Genomic DNA, 18448 nt, shown 5'->3' on the forward strand with positions numbered 1-18448 from the left:
TGAAGGTGGTACCTTCAGGCGTTTGGAAATTGCTCCCAAGATTGAACCAGACTTGTGGAGGTCCACAAATTTTTTCTGAGGTCTTGGCTGATTTCCTCTGGTTTTCCCAATATGTCAAGTAAAGAGGCACTGAGTTTGAAGGTAGGCCTTGAAATACATCCACAGGTACACCTCCAATTGACTCAAATTATGTCAATTATCAAATCAGAAGCTTCTAAAGCCATGACATCATTTTCTGGAATTTCCCAAGCTGTTTAAAGGCACAGTCAACTTAGTGTATGTAAACTTCTGACCCACTGGAATTGTGATACAGTGAATTATAAGTGAAATAATCTGTCTGTAAACAATTGTTGGAAAAATGACTTGTGTCATGCACACAGTAGATGTCCTAACCGACTTACCAAAACCATAGTTTGTTAACAAGAAGAGTGTTTGAAAAACGAGTTTTAACAAGGAGTTTGTTAACAAGAAGAGTGTTTGAAAAACGAGTTTTACTGATGCCAACCTAAGTGTATGTAAACTTCTGACTTCAACTGTGTACACACACACACGCACATGCGCACACACACACGCACACACACTCTAGAATCTGACATTGCTTGTTCTGATATTTCTTAATTTCTTAATTTACATTTGTTTGATTTGTGTGTATTGTTAGGTATTACTGCACTGTTGGTGTTAGAAACATAAACATTTTGCTGCACCTGCAATAACATCTGCAATATATGTATATGAACAACAACATTTTCAGGTTTTTGGGGGATGGTTGTAGGAGGTCTGTTGTTCGGTTGTTGTCATGTGTTTTGAGATGTGATGCTGGTGATGTGTTCGTCATTTGAAGTGTGTTTTGTCCTGCTGAGATGTGCTAGTGGCTGTGCTAATGTTGACATGTTGACAGATATGCAGATATGCTGTGCAGGAGCAGCCATCATAAAAACAGACAGACAGACAGAGATGGTTTGATAGGGTGGCTATGTGTTGTTGTCTTTCCACTGGCTGTATGAACAGCTACATCAGCATGCAACAATTGACCACTGCGCCTTTTTCCTCACCGTGTCAGCACACTGCACCCTCTACAAACAATAGCAGACGACAACTGGCTAGAGATGGACAGAGATAAGGATAGACAGAGAGACAGATGGATAGAGAGAGAAGGAAGGAGGGTGGGTGGGGAGGGAGGGAAGAATATGGGGGAATTCTGGAGCAGAAGACAGAATGACAGTCAGCCAGACAAAATGCATGGTATAGAGACAGACGGACGGAGAGACAGGGGGCAGGGGAGGATATGTTACCTTTCGGGGGACGAGGATTTCTCTGAGTTCATGGACATGAGCGGTGCCTGTTAGCCGCTCGCTCGCCGAGGGACGACAGAGAGACGGCAAGGAACAGGCTCTCTTTTCTCTGCTTCTCTCTCCCTTCGTTCTGTGCCGTGTGTCTGTGTAAGGGTGGGGGGGGCTGCCTCCCCTCCTCCTCCTCTCTTTCTCCTTCTAGCTCTCCTCCTCTTGCTCAGAGGAGAAGAAAGGATGGAGGACAACGCTCCAAGAGTAGTAGGGGGAAAAAACAGCTGTGGGCTGTCTGAGCAGAAATCTTCCTGCGTGTGAAGCGAGACAAGCAATGTCAGACGCCTTTCCTCAGACCCAGCTTCCTCCCTTCCTTTACCTCCTTCACCCTCTATTTCACTTTCGCTTTTTCAGAGTCGTTTTATCTCTCTTTCCTCGTGTTCTCTGTCCTCTTTGGTTGGTTCTTAAATGGTGATGAAATGAACACACAAGCTCCCACAGTCTCAATCCGCTTTGTCTGTCCTCCTCTTCCTTTTCACCCTCTCTCCCTTTCTCTCTCTCTCCCTCTTTCCAAAACAGCAGCAGTGCAGTAGCTGGCTCTAGCAGGCCTTCTGCAGCTCTGCACAACAACAGAGCCCAGAGCGAACTGGAACAAACCACTGCCTGACAGAGAGAGGGGGGTGGGAGGGCTGGGACCAATGGGAAACCAAACCACTTCTCCTTGAGGTCTCTCCTACCCCTCTCCCTGCGTGGTCCGGACCTCCCTCCTTCCCTCCATCCCCTTTGCCTTATTATGACATCTTGTATCTCGGGGCAACGCCACACAGATCTGACTCCCCCTTTCTCTATCTGCCATCCTCCTCTTCTCCCCCCTCCTCTTTTCTCTCGTTGTCTCTCAATCCATTTTCTGATGTCTTTTCTGTCTCTATGGCTGTAATGTGTATGGTTGTAATTATCTTTTCTCTCTACATTCCCTCTCTCTCCCAGCAGACGGGTATATTTCTGCATGAGAGAACAGCAGAGAGGTAGCTAGAGGGTGTCATGACGGGGGGTCTCTCTCTGCTGTCCTCCCCCATGGCTCTACTGTCCTCCCCCGTGGCTCTACTGTCCTCCCCCGTGGCTCTACTGTCCTCCCCCGTGGCTCTACTGTCCTTCCCCGTGGCTCTACTGTCCTTCCCCGTGGCTCTACTGTCCTTCCCCGTGGCTCTACTGTCCTTCCCCGTGGCTCTACTGTCCTCCCCCGTGGCTCTACTGTCCTTCCCCGTGGCTCTACTGTCCTCCCCCGTGGCTCTACTGTCCTCCCCCGTGGCTCTACTGTCCTCCCCCGTGGCTCTACTGTCCTTCCCTGTGGCTCTACTGTCCTCCCCCGTGGCTCTACTGTCCTTCCCCATGGCTCTACTGTCCTTCCCCATGGCTCTACTGTCCTTCCCCATGGCTCTACTGTCCTTCCCCATGGCTCTACTGTCCTTCCCCATGGCTCTACTGTCCTTCCCCATGGCTCTACTGTCCTTCCCCATGGCTCTACTGTCCTTCCCCATCACTCTCTCGCTCTCTCATGCGCCGAATATAACAACCTTACAGTGAAATGCTAACTTACAAGCCTTTAACCAACAATTCAGTTTTAATAAAATAAGAGTTAAGAAAATACAAGTAAAAAAAGTAACACAATAAAATAACAATAATGAGGATACATACAGGGGGTACCGGTACTGAGTCGATGTGTGGGCGTACAGGTTAGTCGAGGTAATTGAGGTAATATGTACACAACATGTAGGTAGGGGTAAAATTACTATGCACAGATAATAAACAGCAAGTAGCAGCAGTTTAAAAAAAGGTCTATACAAATAGTCCAGGTATGTCTGTGTGTGTGTGTGTGTATGTGTGTGTGTGTGTATGTGTGCATTCTGAGGTTACGGTTACTGACTAGCTTACGGTTACTGACTAGCCACCCTCCGTTTGCACACAATGGAATTGCACGAGCAGGTAAGAGTCTGTACTGTCTGTACAAACACATACCCACAGCACACACAAACTCACACATGCTGCTGAATGCATTCCATGCCGAATGTATTCAAGCTTTACAAAAACATTTGGGTCAGGCAAAACCATTGCCTAATGCACATGTACTTTAAAGTTCATGAAACATAGGCTACAGAGAAAGTAAAAGGCTTTCCAGTAGATATTAGCCCTGGGTGAAACCCTGGATTGCTGATGCTATGCATTGGCCAATGAGAGGCTTTGAAGCCACTGGTCAGCCATATTGGCATTCCCCAGAAGAAGCAGTCCTCCATAGGAATGAATGGAATTCTACAATTAGGACAAAGGACAAAATTACATGTATTTAAGTATTTTTGTTGTTGTATTGGAGACAGTAACAGCAGAACTTTTAAAAAAGACACTCTTTTAAATATATTTTGCTAACGTAATATGATACCTTCATAAGTGGTGAAGGTGTCTGTAATAGAATAAACGTGGCAAAAACAAGTATAGATATTAATAAATGCATTTCTATAGATTCCAAAATCATTTTTACAACGGTGGGAGAGTGCCAAGATGGAGGCTTGGGGCTTCAACACAGCGCCCCCTGGCAGTCATCTAGTATAGCACTAGCACATTAGCACATGAACAAAAGCTCTGTATGAATGAGACTAGTGTTGTGTGATGTTATGATAATTTAATGGGGAAATCCACATGCAATCCATATCTGAGGACATGCATATCTGCCTCTAAGAGTGTGAGATTTAACATGCTCAGATAAGAATCGGAAACACACACACATGCACGCACGGACACACGCACATTAAACACACACACACACACCTTCTATAGTGCCACACACAGCATATAACACATGTATAACACAACACACTAAAACAGGATTACATTTAAGCAAACATGAGAGTGACCCATCCAATTGTCCTCATTCTGTGTGGCTGTGGGCCAACAGGGGGGGTAAATACTAAGTCACTATGCTGCCTCATAGCTGATCATCTCATTGTATTACTAATAGAGCCAAGGACTCCCCTCCACTACACACAGCTGATGGTACATATTTCCATAAAGGAGGGAAAGAACTGAGACTAAAGACCTGTCACCCATTTTAAAGAGTGACTGCCCTTGAAAAACAACGAATCCCTTTGACAACGGCCTATGTGGCATCAATAGGAGTGAGAAACATTTATTCTAGTGTGAAAATGTGGTAACTCAGAGCGTCACAACGAGTAAATGAAGGTTGGGTTTGAATTACATTTATGTCAACAAGTCATCCCCCCCTTTTGCCAAGCTCCATGTGCAAATCGCCCCTCCGTCTACTTCACTTCCCTTCATTGAATGGACCTCTGTTGTTTCATCGCCCCCAACCAACGCATTCAAAGGATCACGGCTGTTTGAAACTGAAAAGACCCATGCAACGCACTCTTCCAGCTCGGGTTGAAGATGGGTATATTTTGAACGTAGGTTTCCAGCAGGATGCACAGCCAACAACAATGGTTTGCATGCCATGCTGAAGGAGCAGGTGGTTGGAGGGCATTGGTCCCCAGTGATGGTGAGTATACCGGATACTAGACCATAGACCAGGGTTCCCCAACTGGTGACATGTGGATTTATTTGGCCCCCCCAAGATTTTAGAGCAAAGAAAAAACAATTATATATTGACCAAAAATATGAACACAACATGCAACAATTACCACGATTTTACTGTGTAACTGTTCATATAAGGAAATCAGTCGATTGAAATAAATTCATTAGGCCTTAATCTATGGATTTCACATGACTGGGCAGGGGCACAGCCATGGGTGGGCCTGGGATAGCTCAGGCCCACCCCACCCACTTGGGAGCCAGGCCCAGCCAATCAGAATGAGTTTTTTCAACAAAAGGGCTTTATTACAGACAAGAATAGTCCTCAGTTTCATCAGATGTCCGGGTGGCTGGTCTCAGATGATCCCGCAGGAGGACCTGGGCTGGAGCGGTCACACGTGGTCTGTGGTTGTGAGGCCGGTTGGACAGATTATTTCACTTATAATTCACTGTATCACAATTCCAGTGGGTCAGAAGTTTAGAAGCTTCTGATATGATAATTTACATCATTTGAGTCAATTGGAGGTGTACCTGTGGATGTATTTCAAGGCCTACCTTCAAACTCAGTGCCTCTTTGCTTGACATATTGGGAAATCCAGAAGAAATCAGCCAAGACTTCAGAAAAAAATTATAGACCTCCACAAGTCTGGTTCATCCTTGGGAGCAATTTCCAAACACCCGAAGGTACCACCTTCATCTGTACAAACAACAGTACGCAAGTAAGTATAAAGACCATGTAACGTCATTCCCCCTCCTCTTCTGAGGAGGAGTAGCGAGAAGGATCGGAGGACCAATGCGCAGCGTCGTAAGTGTCCATAACGTTTATTTTAAGACATAAACTGAACACTATGAAATACAAAACAATAAACGTGAACATGAACGAAAACCAAAACAGTACCGTGTGGCAACAAACACTCACACGGAAACAAACACCCACAACTCAAAAGTGAAACCCAGGCTACCTAAGTATGATTCTCAATCAGACAACTAACGACACCTGCCTCTGGTTGAGAACCATACTAGGCTGAACTCAAAACCCCAACATAGAAAAACACACATAGACTGCCCACCCAACTCACGCCCTGACCATACTAAAACAAAGACAAAACAAGGGAACTAAAGGTCAGAACGTGACAGACCATGGGACCATGCAGCCGTCATGCCACTCAGGAAGGAGGCGCGTTCTGTCTCCTAGAGATGAATGTACTTTGGTGCGAAAAGTGCAAATCAACCCCAGAACATCAGCAATGGACCCTGTGAAGATGCTGGAGGAAACAGGTACAAAAGTATCTATATCCACAGTAAAACGAGTCATATATTGACATAACCTGAAAGGCCACTCAGCAAGGAAGAAGCCACTGCTCCAAAACCGCCATAAAAAAGCCAGACTACGGTTTGCAACTGCACATGTGGACAAAGATTGTACTTTTTGGAGAAATGTCCTCCGATGAATGGTCTGATGAAACAAAAATAGAACTGTTTGGCCATAATGACCATCGTTATGTTTGTAGGAAACGGGAAGGCATGCAAGTCGAAGAACACCATCCCAACCATGAAGCACGGGGGTGGTAACATCATGTTGTGGGTGTGCTTTGCTGCAGGAGGGACTGGTGCACTTCACAAAATTGATTGCTTCATGAGAAATGAAAATTATGTGGATATATTGAAGCAACATCTAAAAACATCAGTCAGGAAGTTAAAGCTTGGTTGCAAATGGGTCTTCCAAATGGACAACAACCCCAAGCATACTTCCAAAGTTGTGGCAAAATGGCTTAAGCACAACAAGGTCAAGGTATTGGAGTGGCCATTACAAACCTGACTCAGTTACACCAGCTCTGTCAGGAGGATTGGGCCAAAATTCATCCAACTTATTGTGGGAAGCTTGTGGAAGGCTACCCGAAACGTTTGACCCAAGTTAAACCATTTAAAGGCAATGATACCAATGACTAATTAAGTGTGTCAACTTCTGACCTACTGGGAATGTGATGAAAGAAATAAAGCTTAAATAAGTCATACTCTCTACTATTATTCTGACATTTCACATTCTTAAAATAAAGTGGTGATCCTAACTGACCTATAACAGGGAATTTTTCCTTGGATTAAATGTAAGGAATTGTGAAAAACTGAGTTTAAAGGTATTTGCCTAAGATGTATGTAAACTTCCGACTTCAACTGTATATATATTTTCATTGTTGGACATAACGACTGTAAAAACACCAGTAAATCCACTCCAAGTAATTTAAATGTTTCTAATCTGTAGGCTCCTCAGAGGAAGAAGGGGAGGACCATCCTCCTCAGTGAATTTCAGAAAAATTATATATGTTATCATTTTTAGATAAAACCATACTAAATATATTCAAGTCACCAAATAATTTATTAAAACACACTGTTATGCAATGAAGGTCTACAGTAGCCTCAACAGCACTTTGTAGGGTTGCACCATGGTGTATCTGGAGGACAGCTATCTTCCAACCTCCTCTTGGTACACCGACTTCAATACAAAACCTAGGAGGTTCTTGGTTCTCACCCCCATCCTGAGACTTACACAGTAATTATGACAACTTCTGGAGGACGTCCTCCAACCTATCAGAGCTCTTGTAACATGAACTGGCATGTTGTCCACCCAATCAAAGGATCAGAGAATGCTAGCACTGCAGTGCATAACATGTGGTGAGTAGGTGACTCAAAGAGAAAGAAAGACCATAGTTGAACAATTTTCACAAATGAATTTCTTCAAAAATGAAGGAGAAGCAAGAGGGAGATTGCCAATTTTATTTCACTTTCAGTTTCACTTACTTAGCTACCAAATGCAGCTGGCTAGTTTAGTTACTCAAACACCCAGCTCAAACAGAGGGATGCTATGTTAGCTAGCTGGCTATGACTATCCGACACAACACTGTAACTCTTCCAAGTCAAGGTAAGCTTTTGGTTTTATTAATTTATTGCCACTGGGGCCCGCTGGTGTAACTGCTTACTATTAACTGTAATCCTACTGCATGATTGTAGCGGGTTTACTAACACATTAGTTCTCTTAGCTATGTTGACTAGGATGTTACTTTAGCTAATATGGGGACAACGATGTAGACTGTGTGTAGCGATTATGACATTTATTTTCTATTTTATTTCACCTTAATTTAACCTGGTTTGGCTTGGAAAGGTTTTTTCGCCTGGTCACAGACAGCTGATGTGTTGTTCATGGAAGTCCACAAACGAAGAGAAAAGCTGAGAAGAGTGCATAGAGGTGAGATGGAATACAACGTGGCTGCTATGAAAGTGTACTGTGTTTATGAGTGATCAGGGGTGTGTATTCATTCTGCCAATTCTGTCGAAAAATATTTCTTACACAGAAGCAAACAAAACGGTGATAAAAAAATACCCAAATTTGTCCAATAGAAACTCTTTTGAAACTGTGGATTAATGTTCACACCCTAGATAAACTAGATGCAGGCAAGAACGTCCAAGGCTGTATTGAATGGGTCACTGTCTGTCCATGTGTTACTGTCTATCATCTCAAATCTCTCAACCTGTGTGCACCTACATTGTAAACTTTCATTTATAGGCTAGGTTGTAGGAAACTCATGATGGGTATAGGGAAAATTAGTTTCATGTATTAGCATAAACCTATTGACATTACATTGAACTGGGTGAGTGGAAAATGAATTGCCTAGTTAAATAAAAGGTTAAATAAACATATACCAAAAGTATATTTTGCAAACTACCGTTCAAAAGTTTGGGGTCACTTAGAAATGTACTTGTTTTTAATCATCCAACATGCTGTAATAGAAATAAGGCCATGGTCATGGAGAAAAACTAAATAGTCCTCCCTCATCATAAGCGGCACTGACTACCACGCATAATAGAGAAACACGTGCTCGCATACAAATGTAAGCAAGGTTTAAATGATGATGTTTTAGTCAAATATTATATCTGTTTGGGCTCTTTGCAGTCAATTTGCAGTCTACAAATGATTTGTAATTATGTTCCATCCCCCCGACCATCCGTGGCTGAATCTAGTTGATGATCCCTGCCATTGACTGCTGGTTATGTATCTGTATATGTTGCTATATTTGGATCATTATTATAACTATCGGTAGCATAGCTGTTGTTAGCTAGCGAGCTACATACCTACCGAGCTACCTACTTACCTAGCAATACAACTCTGATTTGACTTTGAAACACGATAACATTTCAAAAGGCAAATTATACGTAGGAAAACCTTTGGCACGATTGTGATGTCGCCAGATTGACTTTAGATGCAGTATCATTTTATCCAGCTAAGATTGAGGGGACCACCGTATTTTAGCTCACTAACATTAACATTCCTAGCTATTTTTGACCAACTTTGCTAGCTTGCAACAGTAATGGCAACCTTGCCATGTCTCTAAAGTAAACTGGACAATATCGTAATGGCAAAGTTTTTCCTACTAATTATTTGCCTACTTTAGCAACGTCATTGTATTTCCCCTCTAAATTAGGGTAATTTACATGAAACAGTCACATTAGCCTCCGTGGTGCAACCCATGTCTAGGGCGCAAATAAATATTGGATGCAGCTATGGGTGTACTAGCGAATTCATGCCTGACTAAAAGTGTACTAACTAGCAGAAACAACCTAAAACACAAAACCAGGGCCATAGCAAAACATGTCACAGTTGGTTGCAGAGCGTAACGGCGTCACGGGCCAGAATCTAATCTAATCTGGAGCCAGTCAGTCTATATCTGTAAAGCATAGAATTTGCTTCCATACAAGATTACCTTATTTCTCAAGCTGTTTATAATTGAGGGATGATGACACTCTTTGACCCTGTTTTTCTGTTAAACAAAGTGCACAGTTGGGTGCCAGACTGATCCCTTGGTTATGAAGGGATGCAGGGACCTACCAGAAGGAGCAAAGATGGGTATCATAACATGTCCTGTAATGTGATTGCAATGGTTTAGCGACCTCCAAAAATAATTTAATTCAATGTTCACTTGCTATTTTCACAGCTTGTCAGGCAATACCTCAGAATAAAAGTGTACCCTTGTGACACGTCCTCCATTGTTGGCCGAGTCTTCCTTACTGCACTGATGACACAGACAGCTTCATCAACAACTACAGGTAATGTGTGCTATTTGAAGTGTGAAAAGTTGTATTAAAAAATACCCAGCTTGATAAAATAGTGGGTTAATTCCCCAGCCAAGCAGATACAGCTAGTAGTCATTTTGATTGGGTAGTCACTACCCGGTAGTGTATTAGCAAAAAGCGCTGTCCTTTCTTTAGAACAAAATGCAATTATATCACTGTCACAGCCCCTCCCAACACCACCTAATAAGATTGCCTGCTGCAGTTGTTCCAGAGATGTCCAGTTTGCAGCTGAACATGCAGCATAGAGAAGACCAGGAAGGGGGCCCTCATCAGCATCATGCAGACATGCCCTCACTGTGAGCGTTCCTATGAATGGAACAGTCAGTCACACGTTGGGCAAGTATCCGACCAGCAACATTCACCTGTCAGCGACAACAGCTTTCACAGGCTCATCATTTGTACAAATACAGAATATAACCCACTTCATTACTTTGATACATTTGATAACCCAATTGTGAAAATAGATTTATGTAAACTGACATTATTTGTTGCTTATTTAGATATAATGTCCAGGGCATAACCAGCCTGATAGCTGTGTTTACCATTGTACAGTATTTCACATTTGATGATATCTGAAGTGAAATAGAAAGGTGAAAGCAGTGATCAGGTTGGTTCCACCAGGCTAATGATAACCACCATTTATAATATAATCAATGCTCTGTGTGTGTCTGTTATTGTGTGTGTGAGTGACTGCCCAGTATCTTTGATGAGGGGCCAGGAGCTGATCTATGCTTCTATACTTTATAGGGCCTTGGCATATACCTCACCTCCAGTCTCACCTCTTGCCTGCTCACCAACAGTTGTGTAGAGGTGGAGAACACAATTAGGTACATTTAGTCTGACTTGGTCAAACATCAGCATAGTATATGTGTGTGTGTGTCAGATATCACCTATCCCTAACTGCCATTGGTAATAGAACAGTGACTGTGTGTGTACAGTATGTGTTCACAGAAACATTGAGGCAGCACATGCAGACAAGCAAGCATTTCGCTACACCCGCAATAACATCTGCTAAACATGTGTATGTGACAAATAAAATTAGATTTGATGATGTGTTGAAGTCCAGACTGACACACAGGCTTGATACTGATGTCTCTGAATGGAGAGAGAAATGGCACTCAACTTTTACTTGTATTGTCTTTTTTAATTATTGAATTCAACAGTATCAGTCGAGATAGGAGGAAGAAACCCTGTATATTCTGTACCAGGATCAGGGAACTACTGTTGTATTCAGGACACTACACAGGAAGGTATGATTTGTGGTCAAGCTCATCACTAAGCTCAGAGGCTGGGTCTGAAACCCTCCTTGAGCAACTGGGTTCTGGACTTCCTGATGGGCCTACCCAAAGTGATGAAGGTAGGCAACAACATTTGCGCCACACTGATCCTCAACACGTGGGTCTCACACGTGTGTGCTCAGCCCCTCCTGTACTCCCTGTTCACCCATGACTGTATGGCCATGCACGCCTCCAACTCAATCATCAAGTTTGCTGACGACACAACAGTGGTAGGCCTGATTATCAAGAACGACGAGACAGCCTACAGGGAGGAGGTGGGCAACCTGGCAGAGTGGTGCCAGGAAAGTAACCTCTTTCTCAATGTCAACAAAACGAAGGAGCTGATCGTGGACCACAGGAGACAGCACACCCCCATCGAGCTTCAAGTTCCTGCAGCTTCTCTGGAGGCTGAAGACATCTGGCTTGCCCCCTAGTACCCTAACACATTTCTACAGATGCACCATTCAGAGCATCCTGTCAGGCTGTATCACCGCCTGGTAAGGCAATTGCAGGTCGCAACCGCAGGGCTCTCAGGGGGTGGTGCGTTCAGCCCAACACATCACCGGAGGCACACTGCCTGCCCTCCAGGACATCTACAGCACCCGATGTCACAGGAAGGCCAAAAAGATCATCAAGGACATCATCCACCTGAGCCACTGCCGGTTCACCCTGCTACCATCTAGAAGGTGGAGACAGTACAGGTGCATCAAAGCTGGGACCAAGAGACTGAGAAGCAGCTTCTATCTTCAGGTCATCAGACTGATAACCGTAGTGGTGACTGTTTTCACCCACTTGATATGTATATTCTGTATTCTAGTCATGGCTCATCCTATATAACTTTGTTATTATTTTTATGGATTTTCACAGGATCAATAAACTTTTGTTTGATTTTATGACCACTCTGACATGTTTGCCAAGGTATCCCCATTACCATCAGAACACTGCTTCTATGGTATCATGTAAAGGGTAATTTATTCTAGAGGTCGACCGATTAATCGGAATCGCCAATTAATTAGGGCCGATTTCAAGTTGTCAGAACAATTTGGGCGCCGATTTGCCGATTTTTTTAGATTTACATTTTTTTAAATATATTTTTTTATACCTTTAATTTAACTAGGCAAGTCAGTTAAGAACACATTCTTATTTTCAATGACGGCCTAGGAACCTCACCTTGTCAGCTCGGGTGATCCAATCTTGCAATCCTTACAGTTAACTAGTCCAACGCAATAACGACCTGCCTCTCTCTCATTGCACTCCAAGGAGACTGCCTATTACGCGAATGCACCAACCAAGGTAAGTTGCTAGCTCGCATTAAAATTATCTCATAAAAAACAATCAATCATAACCACTAGTTAACTACACATGGTTGATGATATTACTAGATATTATCTAGCGTGTCCTGCGTTGCATATAATCTGACTGAGCATACAAGCATACAAGTATCTAAGTATCTGACTGAGCGGTGGTAGGCAGAAGCAGGCGCGTAAACATTCATTCAAACAGCACTTTCGTGCGTTTTGCCAGCAGCTCTTCGTTGTGCATCAAGCATTGCGCTGTTTATGACTTCAAGCCTATCAACTCCCGAGATGAGGCTGGTGTAACGAAGTGGCTAGCTAGTTAGCGTGCGCTAATAGCGTTTCAAACGTCACTCGCTCTGAGCCTTCTAGTAGTTGTTCCCCTTGCTTTGCATGGGTAACGCTGCTTCGATGGTGGCTGTTGTCGTTGTGTTGCTGGTTCGAGCCCAGGGAGGAGCGAGGAGAGGGACGGAAGCTATACTGTTACACTTGCAATACTAAAGTGCCTATAAGAACATCCAATAGTCAAAGGTTAATGAAATACAAATGGTATAGAGGGAAATAGTCCTATAATTCCTATAATAACTACAACCTAAAACTTCTTACCTGGGAATATTGAAGACTCATGTTAAAAGGAACCACCAGCTTTCATATGTTCTCATGTTCTGAGCAAGGAACTGAAACGTTAGCTTTCTTACATGGCACATATTGCACTTTTACTTTCTTCTCCAACACTTTGTTTTTGCATTATTTAAACCAAATTGTTTAATTATTTACTTGAGGATAAATGTATTTTATTGATGTATTATACTAAGTTAAAATAAGTGTTCATTCAGTGTTGTTGTAATTGTCATTATTACAAAAAACAAAACAAAAATCGGCCGATTGATCGGGATTGGCTTTTTTGGTCCTCCAATAATCGGTATCGGCGTTGAAAAATCATAATCGGTCAACCTCCAATGTATTCTACATTGACATGTTACTACATTTGAAAATGATCAAAACACTTAGTTTAGAATATCTTGTTACTGTTACTCATTGTGTAATTATCCTGTTATTATTTTTCTATAATTTTTCTCTCTGTATTGTTGGGAAGGGTCCATAAGTAACAATTTCACTGTTAGTCTACACCTGTTGCAAGCTCTCACACTCTCATACACTCGCTCTCACACACTTGCTCTCACACTCACAGGTCTAGGATGTCCTTTCTGCATGTTAGCCCATATCTTTCAGAGGGATTGAAGCTCTAGATGGAGCTGTGGCGAGAAAAAGGAGGATAGGAAAAAAAAGAGGATGAGAGGACCTGTCTCCTGGCTATAAGAGAGAGAGAGAATAGAGGGTCTCACTAGCAGTGATATTTTGGGAGCCAGTATTTTAGTGGCCTACTTCTCTCAATGCCTGGTGTTACTGAGGAAAGGAGAGAGTGACAGATGCAGAGAAGCCAGAGAGAGACAGAGAGAGAGAAGACAGATCATGGCAGAGAGAGAGACAGAGAAGGCAGATAAGGACACAGAGACAGAGAGAGACAGAAGGCAGATAAGGACACAGAGACAGAGAAGGCAGATAAGGACACAGATACAGAGAAGGCAGATAAGGACACAGAGACAGAGAGAGACAGAGGGGGAGAAGGAGGGATGGAGAGGAAAAGGGTCCAAATCCCAAGTAGACACCAAAGCCTGCCTGCTTGCAAGTACACAGGCACACTACACACACGCACGCACGCACACACAGGACTCCAATGTGTGTGTGTGTCCAACAACACACACACAACAACAACTTGTCATTTTAAAGAGAACTTGAGAAGATCTGGCTCCCTATAATTGACTTCATTCCCTAAGCCCTACAAGCCTATCTGTGATTGACCCTATGTGCCCTAGCAAGCCTTACATGACGCCTGGTGTGGTTAGCAGGAGTAGGCAGATTGATTGGCAGACTGATGGCCCCAAGTCTGGCCTAGAGTGGGTCGGGTTCAGTCATCCTTACAGAACTCCATATAGAGGTGCCTCCTTAGGATCCATGTACTTCTAACATACAATATGACATTATACACACAGGTCAAAACAGGCCTTTCACATTTGCACACACTCTTCCTGGTTGTTGAACACTGTTGAGTGCATCTTGATTCCCTAGACATAGGACAAGTAAGCACTCTATCTGCTTACTGTGACTCATTACACTAGAGAACATACTGCGTACAGACAGACAGCCCGACAGACAGACAGGGGCAGTATGCAGTCTCATTAGCTAAGTGGTATGTGTTTAATTGATGGATATTGGCTGATGACCTTTGCCCTCTCCCACCCTTCACTCTGACCTCTTGTCAGGCAGCTGCAGCTTCATTAAACCACAGCCATTATATCTGGCACATTATTAGGGACTCTGCTCAGGATTGTCTCGAACGGAGGGATCTGCTCAGACACAAAATGGCTGACACTCAATGCCATTAAGACATGCACTTTCAGATATCCACTTCACCTTCACAGTTTCACCCATAGATATTTCACATGTAATGTCTTGATAAGGCACGACAGCTATGACCTACTAAGATTTCACTAGGTATCATGGTTCTCATGCACACTATGCACAACAACAGCAGCAGCAGCATTCAATTCATATATTTGTTTTGGTCTACACAAAGCCTCTATTCCCCAAAAACAGCAGAACTGGATCAAACTGGATGGTGTCAGAGAGCCCTCTGGTGTTCACTGAGAGAACTGCACTTTGCCTGCACCTCAAATTGAACACAATATTATTTTGACCAAATAGAAACCATTGAAACGGCAAACCAAGGCACTGGGGAGAAATAAAACAGTAATGGGGTAGGGAAACAGACTAATTCAGACAAGACTCTGTTTAATACTTCCATGATGTATTAGTAAAGCATGCTTAAAACATCCCTGCTACAAGCTGCATGGTGCACAGTACACAACAATGAGAGAGATATGTGTCACAACTAATTTCTCCTTTGCCAAGATAATCCATCCACCTGACGGTGTGGCATATCAACAAGCTGATTAAACAGCTTGATCTTTACACAGGTGCACCTTATGCTGGGGACAATAAAAGGCCACTTTAAAAATGTACAGTTTTGACACACAACACAATGCCACAGACATCTCAAATTTAAAGGGAGCGTGCAATTGGCACGCTAACTGCAGAAATATCTGTTGCCAGAGAATTGAATGTTAAATTCTCTACCATAAATTGCCTCCAACGAATGTCGTTTTAGAGAATAAAGTAGTACGTACAACCGGCCTCACAACCACAGACCACTTGTAACCACGCAAGCCCCAGGACCTCCACATCCGGCTTCTTCACATGTGGGATCGTCTGAGGGAGAGCTGAGCAGTATTTATGTCCGTGCTTCTCCACCTGCATTGCTTGCTGTTTGGGGTTTTAGGCTGGGTTTCTGTACAGCACTTTGAGATATCAGCTGATGTACGAAGGGCTATATAAATAAATTTGATTTGATTTGATTTGATGTCTGTAATAAAGCCCTTTTGTGGGGAAAAACTCCTTCTGATTGCCTGGGCCTGGCTCCTCAGTAGTTTTTATTTATTTATTTTTATTTCACCTTTATTTAACCAGGTAGGCTAGTTGAGAACAAGTTCTCATTTGCAACTGCGACCTGGCCAAGATAAAGCATAGCAGTGTGAACAGACAACACAGAGTTACACATGGAGTAAACAATTAACAAGTCAATAACACAGTAGAAACCAAAGGGGGAGTCTATATACAATGTGTGCAAAAGGCATGAGGAGGTAGGCAAATAATTACAATTTTGCAGATTAACACTGGAGTGATGAATGATCAGATGGTCATGTGCAGGTAGAGATATTGGTGTGCAAAAGAGCAGAAAAGTAAATAAATAAAAACAGTATGGGGATGAGGTAGGTGAAAAAGGGTGGGCTATTTACCAATAGACTATGTACAGCTGCAGCGATCGGTTAGCTGCTCAGATAGCTGATGTTTGAAGTTGGTGAGGGAGATAAAAGTCTCCAACTTCAGCGATTTTTGCAATTCGTTCCAGTCACAGGCAGCAGAGTACTGGAACGAAAGGCGGCCAAATGAGGTGTTGGCTTTAGGGATGATCAGTGAGATACACCTGCTGGAGCGCGTGCTACGGATGGGTGTTGCCATCGTGACCAGTGAGCTGAGATAAGGCGGAGCTTTACCTAGCATGGACTTGTAGATGACCTGGAGCCAGTGGGTCTGGCGACGAATATGTAGCGAGGGCCAGCCGACTAGAGCATACAAGTCGCAGTGGTGGGTGGTATAAGGTGCTTTAGTGACGAAACGGATGGCACTGTGATAGACTGCATCCAGTTTGCTGAGTAGAGTGTTGGAAGCCATTTTGTAGATGACATCGCCGAAGTCGAGGATCGGTAGGATAGTCAGTTTTACTAGGGTAAGCTTGGCGGCGTGAGTGAAGGAGGCTTTGTTGCGGAATAGAAAGCCGACTCTTGATTTGATTTTCGATTGGAGATGTTTGATATGAGTCTGGAAGGAGAGTTTGCAGTCTAGCCAGACACCTAGGTACTTATAGACGTCCACATATTCTAGGTCGGAACCATCCAGGGTGGTGATGCTAGTCGGGCATGTGGGTGCAGGCAGCGACCGGTTGAAAAGCATGCATTTGGTTTTACTAGCGTTTAAGAGCAGTTGGAGGCCACAGAAGGAGTGTTGTATGGCATTGAAGCTTGTTTGGAGGTTAGATAGCACAGTGTCCAAAGACGGGCCGAAGGTATATAGAATGGTGTCGTCTGCGTAGAGGTGGATCAGGGAATCGCCCGCAGCAAGAGCAACATCATTGATATACACAGAGAAAAGAGTCGGCCCGAGAATTGAACCCTGTGGCACCCCCATAGAGACTGCCAGAGGACCAGACAACATGCCCTCCGATTTCACGCACTGAACTCTGTCTGCAAAGTAATTGGTGAACCAGGCAAGGCAGTCATCCGAAAAACCGAGGTTGGCTGCCAAGTGGGTGGGCCTATGCCCTCCCAGGCCCACCCATGGCTGCTCCCCTGCCCAGTCAAGTGAAATCCATAGATTAGGGTGTAATGAATTTATTTCAATGGACTGATTTCATTATATGAACTGTAACTCAGTAAAATCAAATAAATTGTTGCATGTTATATTGATATTTGTGTACAGTATAATTGCTGTATCATTGATAATACATAATGATTGTCTAATGTGATTATTGTGTGTAATTTCCTTATTTTTCTGGATTATATTTGTTTATTATTTACTTTTTACTTTTTTATTAATAGGTATTACTGAACTGTTGGAGCTAGAAACACAAGCTTTTCACTGCACCTGCAATAACATCTGCAAATCTGTGTCCGCAACCAATAAACTTGGATTTGATTTGAGGTTCTTTGAGACAAATAGAGAAGAGAGAGACACGCCCACCAATTGTATTATTGGCAGGTAAGCTTAGAGCTGCTGGTTAATCCTGAACCCAACAAGAACAGACACGCGTACGTGAACACACACACACACACACACACATTAGTGGATGGGAGAGTTTTACACTAACCCATTGACTAGGTCAGATACATACGGTCATATAGGCAAGCACATTGCACAACACTGCCATCACGATGCCTAGGCAGTTGGCAGACGCCTTCAACTGCCTTGGTTGTGATCACACAATATATGAGGCACAACATCTCTTGTTATTTCTCTCACACACAAGCCTTAGGCTTATTCTATTTGCAGCTCTTCTCAGAATATCAGAAACTCTCATGATCAGATATGGGGCCACGCTGATAAAAGAGAGGAGGATGAATAGAAAAGATGGTCAACTACATGAACACAATAACACCTCTTTTTCCTCTCTCACTGCTTCACCTTTAACCACCAGCAGAGGGCAGGTGAGAGCTATTTC

The 18448-nt window shown here is 43.3% G+C and overlaps 1 protein-coding gene across 6 annotated transcripts in view; it reads right to left on the reverse strand.

Annotated features, from left to right (window-relative positions):
• The window catches only part of LOC109897832 (SRSF protein kinase 2), a 97588-nt gene that overhangs the window by 66854 nt on the left and 12286 nt on the right, over positions 1–18448 (reverse strand). For 3 of the 6 annotated variants that reach the window (XM_031833224.1, XM_031833222.1, XM_031833221.1), the window contains exon 1: positions 1293–1927. The exons of the other annotated variants lie outside the window; for them this stretch is intronic. In XM_031833224.1, the coding sequence (XP_031689084.1) occupies positions 1293–1330 (38 nt within the window). In that variant the 5' untranslated portion in view covers positions 1331–1927. Of the gene's footprint in view, positions 1–1292; positions 1928–18448 lie in introns of those variants that run through there. 6 annotated transcript variants of the gene reach the window in all.

This window comes from Oncorhynchus kisutch, linkage group LG10 (genome assembly GCF_002021735.2).
Source record: "Oncorhynchus kisutch isolate 150728-3 linkage group LG10, Okis_V2, whole genome shotgun sequence".
Lineage (NCBI taxonomy): Eukaryota > Metazoa > Chordata > Actinopteri > Salmoniformes > Salmonidae > Oncorhynchus > Oncorhynchus kisutch.